This window comes from Nicotiana tabacum, chromosome 11, assembly GCF_000715075.1.
Source record: "Nicotiana tabacum cultivar K326 chromosome 11, ASM71507v2, whole genome shotgun sequence".
Taxonomy (NCBI): Eukaryota; Viridiplantae; Streptophyta; class Magnoliopsida; order Solanales; family Solanaceae; genus Nicotiana; species Nicotiana tabacum.
In genome coordinates this window covers 11,552,718-11,576,114 of record NC_134090.1, presented here as the reverse complement: position 1 = coordinate 11,576,114, position 23,397 = coordinate 11,552,718, and the positions used below count along the sequence as shown (strand labels likewise).

Here is a 23,397-nt window from a genome sequence, read left to right as displayed (position 1 = left end):
TTACTAGTATTAGTACCTGCACGATGTGCGGATAATATTATGATCGTGCTAAAATTCTATAAATTAAAAAGAATAAATTATATGAATAACTATTGACATAAACTTAAATATTATAACCCCATATATAGTCGGTGATACAAATAAATAAAAATACAATATGATTCAAAAATAAATACGCCTTCCTTTTCAATTTACATAAAATATTTTTCTCATTAGTCTGTTCCAAAAGACTAACACATTTCTGTACTTGAAAATAATTTAACTTAAACTTTTTTATTTTACTCGTTATACGATAATGTTTATATTTCTTTGTAATTCATCCCAAAATCAATGCAATATTTCTTTACTTTATTGTTTTATTTCATTTAATGAAATTTTGACACAAATTACGCAGTAATAAAAAATTTCAACTGAAAATCTCACAATTTGGGAAATAACTCTGGATCAATAAACATTCAAACGTCAAACCCATCGCTACCCGCTAGAAAGAAACCCTCAGGGCTCACACCGGTCGCCGCTCTCCCGTCATCCAACGCCGTCGGCGGATTCTCCGGTGAGCTCCTTTCAACCTCTATCTCTGTCTCTCTGTGTGTGTGCGCGCGCGCCTGTGTGATTTTGCTGGTGGTGTCATGGTGTTGTATACCTGCGTGGTTATGGATTTGGGTTTATGGTGCATTTGATTCTACCTACTGGCAATTTATTAGTTCTGAAGTCATGTAGTTACTTTTTCCTACCGTCGTAATTTTACTGGCTTGCAAAAGGTATCAGCAGCTTTGGGGTGTTTCTAGTGTTACTGTTTGCAATTTGGTATCTAATTTTTTTTTTGTTTAGTCTCTTGGGATTTTTTTTCTGCAACTCAAACATATACTTTCAATACTCTTCATGCTTGTTTCGACTTCTAATTCCCCAAAATATTTTGTAAAACAGATTTAGTTTGTCAGACTGACTAATCTTTGGGGCCGAAAAGAGTAGTTTGTAATTCTACCATTTTTGTGCAGTTGTTTCCTTTGTTAATAATCTGGAGAATTCCTCTAGTATCAACTTAAATGCACCTATTTGTATCATTTTCTTTCATGTTAACCACGGCCTTGTCATATCTCTCCGTTAACACTTTTATTAATCAAACAATTTTAATTCGGACCGTCGTAACTACCCTTGCCATTAAAACTGCTTTACCAACATTAAATGGGCGAACTGCACCAGTGTCGACTTTTAAGCCCGCACGGAAAATTGAATTTGGACGGTATCAGAAATAGTCATTTTTCAACTTGTATTGCTGCCAGCATGTTAATTATTTGTTTCTGCAAATGATTTAGGTCAGACAGTACCAACTTTTTTCCATTTGTTTTCTCTCTGTGGTTCTCTTTTTGTGTTCTGAATCTTCATATTTTTTTTTCATTACAATTCTCTGCATTAAAATAAATTGTTAGCTAATATTTAGATTCTGAAGTCTTCATTTTTAAGCTGTTTTGGTTTCAGTTCAATTTTCATGTTTCCCTTGGGACTGTTTATTGACATTTGCAATTGTTTGTATTAATAAATTTTTACGAATAACATAGAATCTGTATAAGTTATGAAACTTGTCGCTGCGAATTAATACAACGAGCCCGAAATGTTGTTTGAGTCCGTCGTACTCTAAACATGAGGGTAAGAACCTCGTATTCTGGTCGTCCTCTTCTAATTTACTACTAGTATAATAGCGAGCCCTTCATAATTTAAACATAGGGGCGGGAACCATGGTTTTTCTTCATCGTCCTTTTTCAATCTTTTTTTTCTCCTTCCGTTTGGGTTAAAGAACACCATCTTTTAATCCTAAGTTTATAATTTGCGGGGTGGGGAAAATCCTATGGTTTCTTAATTATAATCTGAGACGACTCTTATATTTAGACTGTTCAGAATAAGTACGGTTTATACAGACACGTTTTTTTTTAATTTTAACTCATATCATAGTACAAATATTGTCAGTCCACCCATGATTGTTTTTAGCAAGGACAAAGTCCGCCAATGATTATGACATCTCGTGCTATTTTATCATATCTTACTTTCTTGTTGTAAAAAAGTTGCATTAATAGCGCGTTGATGGCTCCATCTCTGTCCTACAATTTTATAGAGCCAAGAAAAAGATGCACGTTCATATTACTAGGCCACACTCAGTTTCAATTGCACTTGCTGTAGTATACTTGATTGTAGACCATCTCGTTGAGAATGCCAACATTTCACTGCAATTGATGTCATTTCAATTTATTCTCAAACTCTGCCTAAGGTAATAGTATGATCATGTTGTAATATCGTTGTTAGCTGGAAAATTGTACTAGCTAATTGGTATTTACACTCTTTTCTTCATTGGGATATATGTAGAGTAAGTAGATTCACAGGTGAAGTGAAACGTGCAGTAGTGAAGGTGCAATAGGTAGGAGAAATTCTTGGGCAAAAGGTGACAGCGGTGTTCATACCTGTTAGGGTTGACGACTCATCACCCTTCTTGACTATGAAAGAGAAGCTAGAAGGTCTCGTGGAAATTATTATTATTGACCCATTTCAATGGATGCTAAGCATTTTATAAAGCTATACCAAAAGACAAAGGGGAAGGGAAAAACTCACCTTTGTTGATCAGGGGTTTTAAGGATGAGGTAGAAGTTCTCATGAAAGTTGTTAAAGTAGTGAACTTTTTTTTACAACTAGTAAGAGATTTTATTAGAGAATAAACAGCACTAAGATAGTGCAATAAAACATATTTCCAAATTGTGAGATCCTAGATTAGACATTATGCACATACAAACTAGTATGAAAAAGCTCTGGACTTGAGGTTAAGAATGTTTCTCTTGTTGCCATCAAAGATTCTACAGTTCCTTTCTGTCCAAACAGTCCACCGAATAACATGGAGAGTTTATTCCAAATTTTGTAATGCTTTTTGTTGAGTCTGTCCCTGTTCCAGCATGTGAAAAGCTCTCTGATGGAGTTTGGCATTGTCCAGAAGACGCCGAGTAAAGCAAAAAATAAATTCTGCAGTATGATATGTAATCTTGCAATGAAGAAATATGTGATTTGCATCTCTTTTTATAATGATTTTCACTGAGAGGACATCTGCTACAAATCTGAAAGCCTCTTAGCTGAAGGTTGTTTTGGATGAGGCAGGCCTCCCTTGCCCCACTAACGAAGAGAAACACGAGGTTTTCATAAAACAGGACCGTCCATATGTTCTTCCGTGGCCAAGCTCCACTGTTATTCTGAGGTGACAGTGTGTTGTAGCAAGATTTCACCGACAAGAGGCCATTTGAATGACCTTTCCAGGTGGTGGAGTCCGGTTTTTGTTGATCCTGATCAGTGTTATTAAAAGTCATCTCTTCATTGCTTTAAAGATATCGATGTGAAGCGGGGGGTAGTGCTTCTTGGATGAAGCCATGTGCTTCAAAGAAGTGTGAACTTCAAACAACGATGTGCTTAGCGATCCCAAAAGGTGTTAGAAGGTTTAATATATATTTATAAAAAGTAATTTTTGGCCTATATACATAGTACTCCCTCCGTTTCAATTTATGTGAACCCATTTGACTGGGCACGGAGTTTAAGAAAAGAGAGAAGACTTTTGAACTTGTGGTGTAAAATGAGGCACATATATTTTGTGTGGCTATAGATCATTACATAAAAGTAAATTGTTTCCAAATAAGGAAAGGGGTCATTCTTTTTGGCACGGACCAAAAAGGAAATAGGTTCACATAAATTGAAACGGAGGGAGTATTAGATTAGTTATTTTATTTGCAACTATGTGCTAAGCAATCCAAAGGAGGTTTAGTTGGTTCATTAGTCTCTATTTTGAGGAGTAGATTAAAATTCGGCTTTATTATATAGTATTAGATAATGGGATTAGTTATTTTAGTTGCATTTTGATTATTATAGTACTAAATTCATAGTATATGTTTCGTGGTTCCTTAATTTTCAGTTTATTATGTGCTTCATTTCTCGATTTTCACTTCAAACGTTAGGGACCTTGTCTCTTTGCTGTGCTTCTAAGAACACGGAGTCTGATGTATTTTGCGATTTGCATTAGAATTCTCACTGAACCATTGTTGAGACTGCGTCTTCTTTGTGCAGTGAATCCGAGTATTGAGCTGCTTTCAGAACCAAGAAATGAACTTTGGCAGACTGAAGAATGTGCTAGCTGCTACAGCCATTGAAGGGGTAGCTGAGGCAAGGGCCAGGATATTTGGTCATGTGCTTAATCCAACTGGGCAGAGATCATCTCACAAGGTATTACGCAAGAAGCTTATTGGCGAAAAGGTATCACAATGGTACCCACATGATATAATGAAAGATGATCCTCTTGTGATGGCACGTCAAGAGCAAGAGCGACTGAGCAAGCTTGAAATGCTGAAACGTCGTGGAAAGGGACCACCTAAGAAGGGCCAGGGCAAGCAGGCTAAGAAGCGCAACAAATAGAGTTGATGCTTTCACTGGCTTGCAAATGGTATCAGCAGCTTTGGGCTGTTTCTAGTGTTACTGTTTGCTATTTGATCTCTTAACTTTTTCCTGTTCTATCTCTTGGGATTTCTTGCTGCAACTCAAACATATGCTTTCAACACTCTCCATGCTTGTTTCGACGTCTAATTCCCCCAATATCCATTTATTAGTGTAAATAAATAAATTACTAATGTGAAGTTAGGGACCGTTTGGTTCAAATGCAAGCCAGGCAGGGATTAGTTATGCAGAGATTGCATAATGCAAAATTAGTAATGTAGAGGTAAATTAAGTAATGCATGGAATGTAATGCATAAATTAGTAATCCAGGGGTTGTTTGTGGTTGGATGGTTGGTGTGTTGTATTAAATAAATTGGTTTTGAAAATGATGGGGTCGTTATTGTCATTTTAGTTAATTTAATCCATATATTGATGATATTTGTACTCTTATTTCATTTGTCCCGCCCGATGACGATGATGACCCAGTAGAATTCCACCAGTGGGGTCTGGGAAGGGTAGAGTGTACGTAGATCTTACCCCTACCCCGAGGCTGTTTCCGGGAGAACCTCAACTCATAGACACTGGATCCGTAACAACAAAAATCCAAAATAATATCGGCAACGTGAGAGATAACAAATAAATGGAAAAGCAACAACACAAATATTATGCAAAAGTGTGAAACATAATATAAATCGCTAGCAGTGTTAGACAAAACACTATCATACTCGCCGGAACAAAGAGGGAAACAGGGACAAAGAGGAAAACCGCTCGACTACTCCTTAACCTACAACCCTAATGCTCGACTTCCACACCTTTTTATCAAGAACCATGTCCTCGGAAATCTGGAGCCGCGCCACGTCCTGTCTAATCACCTCGCCCCAATACTTCTTAGGCCGCCCTCTACCTCTTCTCGTACCTGCCAAAGTCAACCACTCACACCTCATTTGTCCCGCATAAAGTAATAAAATAAGTTATTCAAGTTTTCTGTACGCTCTTGTATTTTGATGTTTGCTTAAACATCAAAATATTTTGTAAAACAGATTTAGTTTGTCAGAGACTAATCTTTGGGGCCGAAGAGAGTAGTTTGTAGTTCTACCATTTTTGTGTTGTTGTCTCCTTTGTTGATAATCTGGAGAGTTCCACTATTTATCATTTTGTTTCGTTTTTTTCCATGTTAATCAAGGCCTTGTCATATCTCTCCGTTAAACACTTTTATTAATCAAGCAATTTTAATTCGGACCGTCGTAATGACATTTTGCCATTAAAACTGCTTCACCAACACTAAATGGACAAAGTGCACCAATAGTCACTTTTAAACACTCACGGAATTTATATCCGGTTCTGGAAGGACTGCCTTCATTGTATTATTTAAAATATATTTACAATTTACAATATATTTAAAGATTAGCCGATTCATCAAAACTTTATGATTAAGTATCATGAATTTTGTTGCTACCCATTTGGAATTCAGGACACTTAGTCATGAATTCCCGAACTACTAATTTAAAATTCAGGACATAAAGTTTAGGAGATAATGTCCTGAAACTTGAACTTTGAGCTTTAAAGTTGAGGACGCCGTGTCCCAAACTTTATGCGAATTAGCTAATCTTTGAATATTCTATAAATGATAAATATATTTTAACAACATGCTTGAAAATGGCTACCTAGTGTCATTTCCACACATTAAATAGATCAATGTATTTGCCTTCTTCCGAGGTAATATCACATTATCTTCTAGACGTTAGTAATTAATACCATCATATCTTCTTTTAGATAACGTGTTAGCACTTCTTACATTCCTGATTTTTCTCCCAATCCACCTTCTTTCACATAACTATTTGACCTCCTCCAGTCTTCTTCTAGTAACCTTATTTTCTTTAACATTTTCCAACCTCCTCGGGTCATTGGATTGGTGATATTGAAAAAAATAATTTTTAACATAAAATTTCGTATAAAATAACTTTATATTTAATCAAAGAGAGAGTCATAAATAATTATTGCTTAACTTATATTGTGTTTGGCTGGTCGTGTAAGAAAAAATTAAATAATTTTAGCATAAATAATAAGTTAAGCTAGAATATATGTATTATTTCATAATTTTTGTATAACTAGCATGTGATCAGCGGCGGAGCCGTTCGCCAAAAAATTATACTATATAGCTAGGTAAATTTTTATATATATATATATATATATTATTGACTATTATTGACTTTTTTGTAAGTTTATGTCTTTATATTTTGAAACTCCTTAAGAAAAATTCCGATGCGGTCACTGCATGAGATCAACCCCTTAATTTCTTCCCTTCTATTCCTATCTAGAAGCCGTTCCATCTAAGTTACATCAACAAGGAAAAAATAAAATAAACATAAAAATAAAAATAACAATAAGAAAAATGAAAGGACATCACTTTTTTGATTGTATATATATATATTCCTATAAATCTTCACTTATTCACAACATAGTAGAGTATATTTTTTACATCATATTGTACCAAAATAAAATCTTTTACGTCGTATTTCACTTAGAAGCTTCTTGATTATGGAAAACAAAGCTGAAAAACGAAGAGTAGAAGAAGAAGATTTAGAAAATTTAGATACAATTTCTTTATCTGACCTACAAATGAAAGATGGAAACGAGAGCCCAAAAAATTCCTCTTCGCCACAAGATTTTTTTGAATTTTTCACTGAATCTGATTCTGAAAATTATACATTTTCAGATATAATTTTTTGCGGAAAAAAGATTAGCCATGAAAATGATGACAAAAGGCAATTAGAAGAGCAATTGGATGAGACTTATTTGTCTCCATTATTTCGTTCCAATTCATTTCATCGGCCGGTTATGACGCCGATGAATCAGAAACGGGCCGAGTCGGCCCGTTTTTACAATTCACAAAATGTGCAGAAGGTGAATATTACTGCACTAACCTCCATGTCAGCGAAATCTCGGAGAAGAATGTTCATGTTCGGGCCTGTGAAGTTCAAGCCCGAAATGGAGCTAAGTGAAATCAAGCAAAGACAGGGCCGCCGTTGTGTTCTGCCGCCGGTGATTATGGCAGGTGACGGCGGAGAGACGGCGGCGTTGGTGAAGAGCAGTCAGAAGAAGAATAAGAGTGGGTCCACCGATGAAAAAATCAAGGGGTTGAGGAGTAGGCCCCACTTGGCTAACGTGTTGGCCAAGTCATTGAGTTGTTTTTCCATGCGAAAACATTGCATGGCGTTGCCTGATCATTTATACAGCAACTTTGTACAGAAAAGAAAAGGGACTTTATAAGGTTCAAATTTATAATATTATCTTTTTGGTTAAAATTAACAAAAAAAAAAAAAAAAGAGTACAAAATCTTTCAATTTCTTTTTCTATTATGTCTAATCTATGTATTCCTCAATCCGTAATGTAAACTGAATATACGAAAATGATAATGATAAATTTCTCTTTGGGTTTGATCATGTTTAATGAGAATAGATAAGAGGCTTAAGGCTGCTTGGTGGGCCGGGCCTGAACCGGGCCGGGCCTGCGGTCCTAACGGGCCTGGTGGGCCGGTCCTGGTGGTCCTGAGAAGCCCGTGACGGGCCGGTCTTATAGTATTAGCCCATGAGCCCGGGACCGTTTAGCCTGGGACTGTCAGACGGGCCTGGGCCGGTCCTGGCGGGCCTAATGGGCCCATCTTCCTTAGTTTTTTTTCCTTCTAATGGTGGTATTAGTACCTTGTTGTGCTCATTCTATTGGGGGAAGGATGACTAAGAAAGATATGCCATTTTTGGTAATAAAATTTATTGCTTCTACCCTTGAATATCTTTTTGCAATATTTCTTTATCTTTACTTAGAATTATTTATAAGCTACAATATATACATAAGATACAATATATATACTACAAGAAAATATATTATGCGAATATATATACATAAGATACAATATATATGCTACAAGAAAATATATAAGAGAATATATATACATAATATACAATATATATACTACAAGAAAATATATAAGAGAATATATATACATAAGATACAATATATATACTACAAGACAATATATTATGCGAATATATATACATAAGATACAATATATATACTACAAGAAAATATATTATGCGAATATATATACATAAGATACAATATATATACTACAAGAAAATATATTATGCGAATATATATACATAAGATACAATATATATACTACAAGACAATATATTATGCGAATATATATACATAAGATACAATATATATACTACAAGAAAATATATTATGCGAATATATATACATAAGATACAATATATATACTACAAGAAAATATATAAGAGAATATATATACATAAGATACAATATATATACTAAAAGAAAATATATATACATAAGATACAATATATATACTATAAGAAAATATATAAGAGAATATATATACATATTTCTTTGTCTATACTTAGAATTATTTATAAGCTACAATATATACATAAGATACAATATATATACTACAAGAAAATATATTATGCGAATATATATACATAAGATACAATATATATACTACAAGACAATATATTATGCGAATATATATACATAAGATACAATATATATACTACAAGAAAATATATTATGCGAATATATATACATAAGATACAATATATATACTATAAGAAAATATATAAGAGAATATATATACATAAGATACAATATAATATACTACAAGAAAATATATTATGCTACAATATATACATAATATACAATATATATACTACAAGAAAATATATTATGCGAATATATATACATAAGATACAATATATATACTACAAGAAAATATATAAGAGAATATATATACATAAGATACAATATAATATACTACAAGAAAATATATTATGCTACAATATATACATAAGATACAATATATATACTACAAGAAAATATATAAGAGAATATATATACATAAGATACAATATATACTACAAGAAAATATATAAGAGAATATATATACATAAGATACAATATATATACTACAAGAAAATATATAAGAGAATATATATACATAAGATACAATATATATACTACAAGACAATATATTATGCGAATATATATACATAAGATACAATATATATACTACAAGAAAATATATAAGAGAATATATATACATAAGATACAATATATATACTACAAGACAATATATTATGCATGACAATTTAGTGTTTTACTATTGTTTTGTTATTTTCTTTTTCGTCAAGCACTTTAATAATTAGATCTACATATATACTACATATATATTTTTAATATAGCCATGATACTACAAGAAATTGCCTTAAAATAAAAAAAAATAAAAAAAACCCCGCTAGGCCCGTGAAACCCACGAGCCCGGCCCATTATGCACAGGACCATGTGGGCTTAGGCCCGTCACGGGCCGGTTCCACCCATTGAGCCCATGAAACCCGAGACCGCCAGAGCCCAGGCCCTCGAAGCCCGGACCCTTTGGCCCATGAAGGCCCGGGCCCGGGCCAGAATACAGCACTAAAGAGGCTCGCGTGAGATTGACACGGGAGACATATATGACTATATTTCTAGGAACGAACTGGGAGAGCTCGACCTGGACATTCTATTGCTTCATTTTGAATTATCTAGAGAATGCAATAACTTAATTCCTTTGAATTCCATATTCGAGGTTGCTATTAAAAAAGTAAACCTACAGTGGTAGAAATTGGAATAATGGCAATGAGACAAGCAAATTGTCGATAAAACTTAAAAAATGCATTTTCTTTTGAAGTTGAATTGGAAAAAAAGTATTTGTAAGTAGCATTTGGATATAAATTTCACTTAGAAAAATGGTTAAAGCTCTGTGACGGAAAATAATTATTTCATTTGCAATACTCCTAAAAGAGGATTGGAATAATCTTTCAATCCACGGGACTAGCCTAGTTCCTCCACCGTTGCTATTTACTTTTCACACACAAAAAGAAATCAAAGAGAGGTTTAATTGGTAGAGAAGTTTAAGAAAAGTATGGTTCTTTTGTTACTTGACTTTTTGATTCTATATTGTTTTTTGATTGAACAATCTCCTTATGGGGCTAGCCAATTAGGAATGCCACGGAAAATAATTAAGTGAAACACATTAAAACCCTTCTAGAATCAGTAAAGGGAACTCATTTTCCGTGAAAAATTTTCTTAAATAAATAAATATTTTTGTGGAATTTGGATTTTTGGTTGACTTTGGGCAAAATATACTTCGAAATATATATATATATATATATATATATATATATATATTAATATTAAACATTAATAGTAACAGTATTAACAAATTCGAGAATCTGTTGATGAAATTTCGAGTACTAAAGGAAATGTTCAAGAACTAGAAATACAAAAGGAAATGTTCTATAAAGCACAAGTAACTAATGGAAAAGAATGAATAAATATAATCCAACTCTCAAGTAAACTAGCAAGTCTAAGATAGAAACAGAAAGCAACTCAAATGCATATGCTTTGTATGGTACATTAAATTAAGATATTCAACCTAGTTAATATTAGGCAGTGTTCAGTCAGCTGATACCTCCATACTTTTGTACTTCACTTCCTTGCGTTCTGAGGCGTGTCTGCTTTGGGTTGCTTCAACGTTCTTCTAGTTTCACGTCTTCATTGAATTCCTTATCTCCACGAGAAGAGCCGTACACACTTCTGAAGTTGTAACAGAGTGTTATCTCCAAAAATTTTGCACAAGTCCCACTAGCATAGATCCCGGATAACTCTTTTGAGAATGGTAACACTTTATAAAAGAAAACAGCACAAAGTTTGTGCTGCTAAAAGTGACAAATACATATACCAAAAACAGTAAAGAATCCCCTACTACAGAAACTTACAAGGATTCTATGGTATCAACTATCAAGTATGGAGTCACTATCATTTACAGGGCATTCTTTACACCGAAAAAGAAAAAGTACTAAACAGTTCATTTTGATTCTCTGAATAGAGTTGCTAAAATCCTCGAAACATTTGGAGTTCCTCTCGTTCCAGACTGTCCACCAAATGCATGCTGGGACCATTTCTACTGTCTGACTCCACCTGTCACACCAGCCCAACATCTCAAGAGGTCAGTTGTATCTTTTGGCATGACCCAGTTCATTCTGACAATATTCAGAAATATGTGCCACAGTTGAGAGGTAACAATGCAGTGAAGAAACAGATGGGAGTTGTGTTCTGCTTCCTTTCCACAGAGATAGCATCTGGAGGGCAGTTGATATCCCCTTCTCTTAAGCTTTTCATCGGTCAAGCAAGCTTTTCTGGCCACTAACCATACCATAGCACCTTTGTGGGTGTATTTACCTTTTAGTTTCCAAGGCCAACTCCTACCAAAATGGGCATTGCCCATTAGGCTTTTGTAAGCAGAATTCACTGAGAAATATCTGGTGCTTGACCCCTTCCATACCAAAGAATCCTCACAGTCTGTGAGGCCTTGCAGTTGATCAATTTGGTTTACCAATGCAGCAACTCTATCAACTTCCCAATCATTCAGCAGTTTTCAAAAGTTCAAATTACAGCCCTGTTATCCCCTTATTTCTTCCACCTTGGCATGAGGATTTGAAGCTAGATCCCGGATAACTCTGTTCATCAGGGCTTAGCAGATAGGAAGAAATCACTTAGCTTTTTCGCCACTCTTGGTGGAATTGAACCCTGGTCTCCTATGTTTTTCATCCTACTTATTTGACGGGTGTATTGACCTTCTTATTCTTCGGAGAATATAATATATGAGGTGTCAATCCACATGTATTTGCTGCCAATAGATGCATGCTTCCATGATATGTTCAATTAACTTCTAGCTTTCTCTTATCTTCAAACTTATTCTCCCCCCTGACATCTCAAATTTAGCCAGTCAGCAGCTCATTGGCCAGCAGCAACATTTCAAAGCAATCTACTATGATGAGAAACAGCCATTGTGAGAGCTCAGTTCTGTGCCATCATCAACTCCCTGTCAGATGGTTTTCTTCTGCTTCTTTGTTTCTCCAATTTATGAGTTTTGACAACCCTTTGCACTCACTTTTGCTATGAATTCTAGAAACTTGATTCTATGAATTCAACTTCTTCCTGAAACTCCTAAAATATAAGAATTTGTTCGAATGAAAAACTGAAGACATGGAGCTTGGAGAATGTAAGAGCATAATTTGGAAATGCAGAATGAGGACAATGTCAGGCATATATAGTTCCTGAGATAACAAGTTATGCAAGTCATGTAACAAACCAAGCAAAACGGGAATCATATCTCTTGAAAACTCTAGTGCTGTATTTGGTGCACCTACAAGGTCACTAAAAGAGAACCATAATAGAAGATGTGATTTTTAAGAATCTATCAATGAAGAGTATTTATATGGAGACTGACTATTCATTTTTATTTACCTAATCTTGCGATTATAGTTCTGTAAGCTATAGCTTCCAGTCTTCATAAATTTCTGAGTTGATCTGAACTCTGCATGACGGGTACGATAGACTAAGTGGACCGGAAAAGCCCTAGCCAAATCCAGATTTTGAGCTCTAACCAATCACATTGCATTCTCAAAAAATCAGAACACTGGTTATAACGAATTATTTAACCAAATGAATTATCTATCCTCTAAGTAGATATAAACTTCAGCCCTATGCCAAATAAGGTAATCAAATCTGGCGACCAACATAATTCGAATTACATTTCAAAATATAAACTCAAGTGTTAAAAGGTCAGAATGCATTACCAATGAGCATACAAATACTCAATTACTTCAAAAAAAGCCAGAAGTATCAGAAACATGTTTGCTTACGGAAAGCCATAGATAAAACATAAAAAATAAAACAACAAGATCAATGGCAAACATCAATCAAACTTCAAATCTCCAGACTACGCATTAAAAGAAAATCAAAGTAGTTCCTGAATTGTGTTTGTAGAAAATTTACCTGCTTTTACATTCATGAAAAACCAACTCTATTCTGAATACCAGCCATATGAATTGCCTGCCTTTACTTTTAAAAAAAATCCCACTTTAAACCAGAAGAACAACTGTTTAAACAATATTGAATACAATGCAAATGCTGAATTCACTAGTTTATGGAAGAACATCATACCTGAACTCACTCCTCTAAAGGTTAAAGTGCTTCTCATAATGAGTTATCTACATTGGGGCGTTTAATGGAAGCCTTCTGGTATCTCAGTTTTTCAATCTCCTTCTCCAGAAAGTCCAAAGTTGTGTCAGTGACATGATTGGGGGCACACCCTGCTTCCAACATCATCCTTAAAAACTTGTAAGCTTGCTTAAGCTGACCTGCCTTTGCATGAACTTCGATTAGTGTATTGTAAGTGACAACATCTGGATTGATTCCACTATCTTTCATCTGCTGGAAAAGCTTGTTTACTTCCTCAATTCTGCCAGTCTTCCCGAGCACATTTATCAAGGTGTTATACATTACAATGTCAAGGTAACCCCCCTGTTTCATCAGCTTGTCGAGTACTGCACCGGCAAGATCAGCCCTTCCCATCTTTCCCAACCCTTGGATTATCACATTGTAAGTTGCTACATCAGCAGGGCAAACCTTCTTGTCCATTTTCTCTAAAACACCCCAAGCCTGGTCGAAATATCCCTTCTTGACAAATGAACCCATCATAGAGTTGTAAGTATAACTAACAGGGTCAGCACCCATGTCGGTGAAAATTTCAAATAACTTACAAGCCATGCTCAATTTTCCTTTGGCCAAAAATATTGATAAGAAGGTATTCACCATGTCAATATCAAAAGAATCTGCACCTTTAGTGTCTACTCGTTTTCCTCCGGTAAGAGAGAACGCTCTTGTAGCATGACTTTGGGAGCTCGCTTTACTAGCCAGCAAGTCCATATATGGTGATGATGACCACGGATCCCTTTCATCCTCTACCCCAAGGGCAGTATCAGTCTCAGGGTCTGTTAAATCTTCTAGGCTTAGAATATCACCAAAGTTCCCATTGGATGGAAAAATGGGTGTAAAATCCTTTTCTCTGCTCTGTGGAGCTTTCATTGTAGCTTCCATACTGTCTTTCCACCTGAGAATAATTGGAACTAAATTGTTCTCCCTAACGTGCTTTACAAGCCTCTCTGTATAGTCCCAATGCCCCTCCCGGTAAATCGCAATCAAAAGAGAAGTTATGGTAACCAAATCAACAGTAAACCCTCTAGCTTCCATCTCTTCCACCAACTTCAGTGCTTCATCAAGCCTACCTTCCTGACAAAGATGCAAAATGACAATGCTATAAGTAACGCCATCCACAAAATTATTACTTTTCTTCTTCAAATCACAGAATAGGGTACAAGCAGCCAAAGCCCTCCCATTCTTAAACAATCCATCAATAAGAATATTATAGGTCCAACAACTGGCTCGAACACCATCATCTTCAATCATTTTCTGAAACAAATTGCACGCATCTTTCAACTTTCTCGCCTTGAGCAATCCATCTAAGAGGGAGTTATAAATAATAGTATCCGGACGTATACCATTATACTGCATCTCACTGAACACTTTTATCGCATCATTTATCAGGTAAGCCTTAGAGCAACCTTGTATAACAATTCGATAAGTATAAACATCAGGTTCCAAGCCCGAAGATCCCTTCAATTCCTCCCACACAACAAGAGCATCCTTAACCTTCCCGAGCAAGCAAAGCACATGAATCAAGCTATTATAAGTGCACAAGTCGGGACTAAACCAACTTCCCCTTTCCTTCATTTCTTTAAAAAGACTCAAGCAACTAGACAAATCCCCCCAACACCCGAATGCGTGAATGCATATGTTATATCCCCATCTATCCAACGGAAAAATATTCTTCTTTCCTCTAAGCTTATCAAAAACTTGTTTAAATTCATCCCTCATATTAGCCCTCTTAAGACCAACAAGCAACACATTACATGCAACAGCATCGCTAATCCCAATGCTATTACCATTCCCATCATTAGTTTCCAACAATTTAAGGAAAATTGACAAAGCTAAACTAACTTGATTTTTTTGTACAAGTGCAATAAGCACAGAATTATACACATCAGGACTTAAACAATTATTATTAGAATTTTCCAGATCACTCTCCATGAATTCCAAAAGCTCAAGCGCAGAATTGAAATTACCAGCTCGAGTAAACGAGTCGAGCAACAACTTAAATGTGGCTGAATTAAGCGACACTCCGTCATGCTTCATGGAGTTGAGGAGAACGAATATATCTTCCCGGTGATTGTGAGAATTATAATAGCAAATGGATCTGAACATTTGAGAGTAAGTTTCTATTGAGTGTTTGAAATTGGGCCTGAGAGAGCACCATTTGAAGAAGTCGAGTTTAGTGGCGGCGTCTAAATTGTTACGGCGAAGGATTTGAAGGACTAGGTTTTCTGATACGGCAATTGAATCGTTGTATTTTTCTAGGTTACGTGTTCCTCCTGGTGCTGTCAAAGCTTTTGTAATTGAAGCGACGACGAGTAAGTTTCCAATCTTCGATGATGCCGGAGACCTCGTTCCGGCGACTTTGGCTCCGGCGACGGTGAAGTGTCTTCTAGTGTAGAAAATTGAGAGGTTTCTTTGTGCTTTTGTGGCCATGGCAGCGGTAATGGAGCTGAAGGTTTTTGATTAAATTGCATTTTTCGGGAGAGAGGAAGATGGCGGAAACTAATGCTGTAATTACATTTCAAACCCCTTTATTATAACCAGTTTCCTGAAATGCCACGAAACATACGGCATCAAATTTAGGTGGCGTTTGGACAGAGAAATTTATTTTAAAAAATTTGATTCGGGTAAATTTTGATTTAACGCATTTTTCAAAATATGACCTTAGATCTAAAAGTATCCAGCCATAGGCCTGACCGAATATCGTTTGTCCACAAACAAAACAAAAAAATTGATTTTTAGTAGTAGTTAAGAGACCTCGAATTCCCACGTTCCATGGTGCATTATGCTAATAGGTCTCATCACCAAGTCTAGCTTAGAAGTTGAGTCACCCTTTTATTTTCTTCCAGAAAGAATAAAGAATGAGATAGTCTATATCATGTATCAATCATAAGACCACTCTATAAATAGGTCAATTCTCTGTGACCTTCCACCGTTCACGACATCCCTTGCTTCTCGCAAGAACGGCTCCTCGGTGGAGGAGTAGAAGCATTGGTCCCCTTCGATCAACTTGCTTGTGCCTGCTGTTATCTTAACTTCTTCTTTTTTTTGAAAAAATATATATATGATTTACACCCATAAGTTTTAAAATTAAAAATATCCAGTAACTTAGAACAAAATTCATACAAAAAAAGCGAAACAAATCTAAAGAAAATTCATACAAAACAAGCAAAACAAATCTAAAGAAAATTTATACTAACATTACCAAATTTTAACAAATTACCTTCAAATTTTGTCTTTGAGGTGGATTGCCACATATTGGCACAACAACTTTGGCGAAGGTTTTCTTCTACTAATAGAGAAGTGCAAAGTCGCGTGAGTTTAATGAGGGAAAAGTGGGTAGATATAGATTAGTTGGGTCATAATAACAGAAAGTGGGTTTTTTTAAGGGACTATTACCTAGTTATATTATATTAGAAACTTATTTACTAATGTTCTCTATGTTTTGAAGTTTTTAATAAGTATCTAGGTTTTTCTTACAAATTGTGTAGATTGCTCCTTAAAAAACTCTCACCCCATTATTAGTGCCTTCAATTAAGAGATTCAATTATATCCTTTCCTTTTTTTCCCTCTCCTCTTCTCTCTTTTTTTTTTTTTTACAACAAAATTTCTTAATCTACACCCAGAATTTCCATCTTCTCTCTTCCCACCATTGCCGATAATTTTATATTATTAAATCATCAATTGCATCGTTCTTTTGTTGGGAGACCGGACAACACTGAAAATAAAGAAATATTCAGGAATTGTATGATAAATGTATCATAATTGTATCAGATACATCAATACGTATAACGTAATTGTATCATATTTGTATCACAATTGTATATAACTTGTAGATGGTACATTAATATCTAAAATAATACCTGATACAATACTAATAAATTAATATATAATTATCATACATTTGTGATACAAACTGTGAAATTCGTCACGATCTCACAACTGCTCATAATTCAAATACAAATTTGATACAATCCTGAAAGAATTCTTACACAATTATGATACAACTTAAAACCGACTCTAAACTTAAACTGATACAATATCGTATTATACTTGTATTAGTATTGTATCATGTATTGTTTTAGGTACAAATTGTAATACAATCCTAAATTATGATACAACTTTGATCTTCATCCTTTTCAAGTTTCAATGTAAAACATCCACCTAGAACCAGCTCTAAACTTAAATTATAATACAATATTGTATTTTAATAGTATTAGTATTGTATCAGAATTGTCTTAGGTATTGATGTATCAAATACAACTCAGATACAATTATGATACCTTTATCATACAATCGTAATACAATTCCGAAACTTCATCTTCCTCGAGTTCCATTATGAAATTCAACCTAAAACCAACTTTAATGTAGAGTGAAGCTTACCAACAACTTGATTGTAGAGCAAATATTCGAATTTCTTCTGTATTGTATAAATAAAAAGAGATTTTGGACGATTAAAGAGAGAAATCGTATATCAACAGCTTTGGAAGAGAAGTGAGTAAGCTAGATTTTTGGGTTAGAAAGATTATGGGTATCAATTGGTTTCTTATTGTGGGTAAGTACAAAGAGAGGTGATGATTTTGGGATGCAGTGGGTTTCTTACGGTGATGATTTTGGATAAATACAAAGAGAGGTGATGATTTTGGGAAAGTACAAAGACATATATAGTTTTCCTTGGATAAAGGAAGAGTATCTTAAATGTAGGGGATTATGTGTAACTGATACCCAATATTTAATGTATGTTTCATTTCCTCCTTTTTATGGTTTTGTATAAAACTAGTAAATATAGGTATATAAAGTAATCAATAAGGAACCTAAATAAATATAGTAAATAGGTTTCTATAATAATATAGCTAAGTAAAAAAAAATTAAAAATACAAAATTTTGGGACAATTTTTTATTTTTTTTTAAAACCAAACAGTAATATTTTTGGCCAAAAATATGAATAAAAAAATTGAAAAATATTAGGATTTGAAATTTTTTCAATATATTAGTTTCCACGTGTATGTCAAGTTATGTAATGCTACATGATTTGTAAAATAAAAATAACAGTATTCAACTAAGCTTTAAAAAAATTATCATACATTAAAAAATAAAGTATAAATTTCTATGAATGAAATCGTCGTGCGGTTGCTTCTTTGCCGAGGTTGATATGTTGCATATAGAGGTACTAATATTAATAATTATTATTTTATGTCCCTTCGAACATTATCAATTTTATTGATTGATCATGTCATTTTATCTATACGTGCCAAGATATGTTTTTACCCCAAGATGAAAATATGTTGAATGGAAATATGTTGCATTTTATACAAGGAAATTAAATATAGCAAAATCATGACAAACATACACAAAAAATCAGGTAAACCGAGCAAAGTTATTAGTTACGAGTATTGATTAATATTGTACTTTTGTCACAATTCGTATACTCATCACATAATAAATTAAGAGGAAACAAATGAAAATTAATTGTAATACTATATGTTACTACGTAATAAAGATGTACATAGTGATCCAAAGCCAACATATACATATAATTATACATGTGTGTTTAGGTGCATGTGCATCTACATATATTCACATACATTATATTGGGCAGCTGCACTAGGTAACTTGTCATACATGGTCCCGGGAAGGACCGCACCCCAAGTAATGTAATATAAACAGCCTATATACTCTAATGCAATCATTAGTTGTTGTTTCTAAGGTCGGACTCATGTCATATAGATCACCCGTAAATAACTCTACCGTTACTCCAATGTTCTTTTTATTCACATATATTATACTATTATTTGATAAAAATATTTGTATTTACTTTTATACTAAAAAAATTACAGCGACTCAATCAGTAATAACATATGTACACTTTGAAGAAACACAACTGAAAAAGCAAAAAATAAACTGATTAATTGGGGATATTACTATTTGGGAAGATTATATGAGAAGAGTACGGATAACCTACTCGAATATTTATGATACTCCTCATGTTTTAAAAAAATTGGGGCTATTTGGGAAGTTTACAAGGTTGTTCTTTGACCATATTTTAATTTTATATATTTTAAATTATGATTTATTATGACTTATAATACTCTTTATGTAGTTTGCAAAAATATAAATTTTATTTTCAAAAACTTAAAGAATCTATGTCCAAATTTACGGTACTTTGACTCTTGTAGTCCGAATTATTCCAATCATTTTTAAGAGTAATAAATTTCACAAAACTCACAATGAGTGGAGTTTTAGAAAGTAATGTCAAGACGGCTAGAATCTTATATTGGAAGTGACGAAGGAATTTCCATAAGCATCAAACAGGAAAATGTAATGTAGTTGTACGTTGTACGTGCAACAAGGGCAGATGAAAAATTTCCTCCAGCCCTTGACGTACTTGAATTCATTTTAGTATAGTATAATTTTTCCCTGCATGGGCCCTGGCTGGCTTTGACCATATATCTTCACAATTTCAAAGCCGTCATCAAGTCACAATTTGCTTCCTCGAGAAGTGCATGCAGTACTGTGCAGCCCTTTGCCATTTCCGCTTGGTGTGGCATTGGCAACAAAACCACCACTCTACCTAGGCATTCATACACATGTGTTGTAATTAATACCTCGAAAAGAAATTAGCAGTTTCTTACTCATTATCCAACTCAACGTACAACTATGAGTGGATCGAGAACCTTGTTACTCTTTCAACTTCAAAGAGAGAAACGAAACGGTGTGAATTAATTTTCCATTTTTCATTCATTTCTTTGTATAAATAAAGAAGTAGAGATGGAAGAACCACTATATGTCGTATAGAGAATTTCGGTATATCGTGCTCCCGCGACTTCAAAATCAAAATTGCTATACTTTTTGAAGAAAAATATTTTCCAAACTTCTATGTAAGTCACATTGGAAACGGAAGACTTGATTTCAAAAGTATAAACAATTTATAGGGAAGAAAAAATCAACTTAAAATGAAAATATGCAACCTTAATTTCATCTTAAGACACAACTCTTCACCAAAATATTTTATTTATCCATATTTAAAACGTTAAGTTTGTTTGATTTGAAAGGGCATTAAAGTCTTTTAACTTTTTAGTTTTGGGCTTCCCACTTTTATAATAACTAGTCTCTCGGCACGTGCGTTGCACGTGTATATTAGTCATGTAGTATACAATTTTATAAAATTATATCAATATTATTGAAACGATTTCAGCAAATAATTATATATGAATTAATGAAGTACAAGTTTATATGAATCATCATCGTATATGACTTGTTTATCGAGATCAAGATGATTGAATATCATATGAATGCAAAAGATAAACAAATAAAACTTAATTAAATAATATAATTTTTTTTTACTTATTTCAATTTTATGGTGTACAAATATGTAATAAAGTGGATCTGGCATAATATTCCCGTATAGACAATATTCCTACTGTATATTCCTTTCACCTGTTTCAAACATTTAATTGCTCTGACCAGAACTCTTGTTATCGACATTGATATCCCTCTTAAAAGTGTAACGTGAAGTTGGCCACGTGAGAAAACAACGCTGAATTGGCTTCTCAAATGTATTGACCTCTTTAAATTATGCCATAGCACTATGAGTTAATCCGAGTGCATAAGATTGAACAAATAAATGTGTATTATTCAAAACATGTATGATGAACATTTTTGTTTGAGGCAACGCAACATCAATTTTGAAAATGAACTGCATGATAAGTTTAAATACCACCTGATATAAACAATCCTTAATCCCATTCATCGTCACGTATCGAAACACATGCTCCAGTTAATGTGTATGCATAGGAAAAATAGATACCATAATGCTTCTAAATGTTAATCAAATGCCTAATTACTCATTCGTAGTGCTTCCTTTTAGCAATTGGTTCAATATAGCTCTTTTACTTTATTTTCAAATTTCTTACATGTAAAATAAATATTTTTAGGAGATTTAACATAAGACTAAGGAAAAAATAATGAGCCACAAAACCAATTGATCCTTTTCTAGGGAAGCCTTTCATTGATTTTGATTATACAATTCATATGATACCTCTTTGTATATTTTGGTGATGACAAAAGAAGTTGAGTAATAACCCTATATGATGAGTTGAATATTGCGCTCATATTCACAGAAGAAGAAGAAGAAGAAAAAGAAGCTGCACACTTCTTCAACGTTATGATTATAGAGCAGTAATCATGTTAAAGAGATAAAATGCACCCTAAGAGCATTGTTTTACTATAAACCACATATATACACCAACTAAAATACCTAAGAAACAATTAAAGTGATCAGAGACTTCAGTACAATATCTAATCTTACTTTTATTTGGGTTGTGGATCAAGTTGGTTTGATTTTTATCAAAATCAAATCAAACCAATTATATATATCAGTTTGGATTTGTTCAATTTTGTTGTATATTTCGGATTTTTTTGTTACATGAGTATTACTCATCGTTTATATTTGTACAATAATTAGTAATTAGTTGCTGGAGGGCCAGAGAAGGGTAGGCTAGATGGCAGATGTTGCTAGATTATCCCCTCCCAACACAACAAACTGCTTTTTGTCGGTAAAGTGCGTATGATTACGTTCTTATGAACAATTTGCTTAACTATTGTATCATCTTTCTTGCAAGGATATGCCTTTTTCACAAGTAACATTTTTCTTTTCATCACAATATATCTAGCAGGATTTAAAACATTCAAAAAACTATAGAAGACTATCAAGTGACACATTTGAGAATTGATGATCTGCTGCACAATACAGTTGTGCCACTACACAAGGGATTAAAGAGCAAGATAACAGATGTTTAAAAACTAATGGAACATACCATTCTCACCAAATTTTTGATCAAAATAATTGTTTCTCAATAAAAGAATCAAATAGCATGGTTGAAGTCAACAAAAACCCACAATCTTGAGGTAAGATGAAATATAATCAGAATAGAAAAATATGTGCACCTAAATACAATAACTTAGCCATGACTTATTAGCTTACTCGTCATGTTGGTGATGTCCTTGGCCTATTTCCATTCTTCCTAGCTTTATGGAAGGCAGAACATTTTTACAATTCTCGCTGGAAAATGGATATGTTCAATTGTGTAGTCTGATTGGCCTCCATAACTTTATAACTCACGACTGAGGGACACGAAGACGATCGAAGATTCGAAGTGAATGTTAAAACATGGAAGAATCAGATTTATAAAAGAACAAAAGAAAATACACATCCATTCATATGAATGAATAACGAATGGTTTCCAAACGTCCTATCCCTTCGCATGAAAGCTGGTTTGGCCGTTCAGGACGGTTGCTAAGCTAGCGTCTTTTTTATGCTATATAAAAAAGGTATTAGGTTTTCAAGGGGTAATAAGGTAATTTAACTTTTAACTTAAAAGGTTCCCCACTTTTATAATAATATATAATATAGATATAGATATAGATAAGATGAATAAAATCTATAAACAAACAGGAATATGCCAAAAAAAATTAAAAAACATTTGGCAAAATCTATGGCCAAATGAGGGCTTAGAGATTGAAAATTATATACCGGAAGAATTTAAGCTAATAATTTACTTAGAGAAATATAATAGCTTTCATTTTTAAAAAAAATAAAAAGTATATTTAAGGAGGGAAAGCTAAAATTATATTGTGGGATTTGAATTATGACTTGTTATTTGACTCAGCTTGAGCCAAACAAATTAGACAAGTTTGGATCATGATCTGATTTGACTTTTTGACCGGTTCAAAATTTGATTGAACAAGCTCATTATTAGAGATAAGGTTCATTAATTTATATATTTACTTATATTTGAAAATGTTGCATGTCAATTTGCCAACGCCTTGGAC

The 23,397-nt window shown here is 33.8% G+C and overlaps 1 protein-coding gene and 1 long non-coding RNA gene across 9 annotated transcripts; one reads left to right on the top strand and one right to left on the bottom strand.

The window, feature by feature from the left end:
• The first annotated feature begins 464 nt into the window (after positions 1-464).
• LOC107790927 (uncharacterized) lies at positions 465-4,595 on the top strand. The gene is made up of 2 exons (XR_012696411.1): positions 465-553; positions 4,090-4,595. It is a non-coding gene; the product is annotated as an uncharacterized LOC107790927 (long non-coding RNA).
• Positions 4,596-11,174: 6,579 nt separating this feature from the next.
• Positions 11,175-16,077, bottom strand: LOC107816552 (pentatricopeptide repeat-containing protein At4g01570-like). 8 transcript variants are annotated; one of them, XR_001654987.2, is made up of 3 exons: positions 13,516-16,077; positions 13,348-13,431; positions 11,175-12,516 (listed from the first exon to the last, which is right to left on the bottom strand). XR_001654987.2 is itself a non-coding variant. In XM_016642276.2 (2 exons), the coding sequence occupies exon 1, from the start codon at positions 15,997-15,999 to the stop codon at positions 13,549-13,551; it is 2,451 nt and encodes an 816-aa protein (XP_016497762.1). In that variant the 5' UTR covers positions 16,000-16,077; the 3' UTR covers positions 11,175-12,516; positions 13,516-13,548. The 8 variants fall into 8 exon arrangements, 2 of the variants coding, with proteins under 2 accessions (XP_016497762.1, XP_016497763.1); XR_012696409.1 differs by having other exon boundaries at positions 11,175-12,507; XR_001654985.2 differs by having other exon boundaries at positions 13,348-13,413.
• Positions 16,078-23,397: the final 7,320 nt, after the last annotated feature.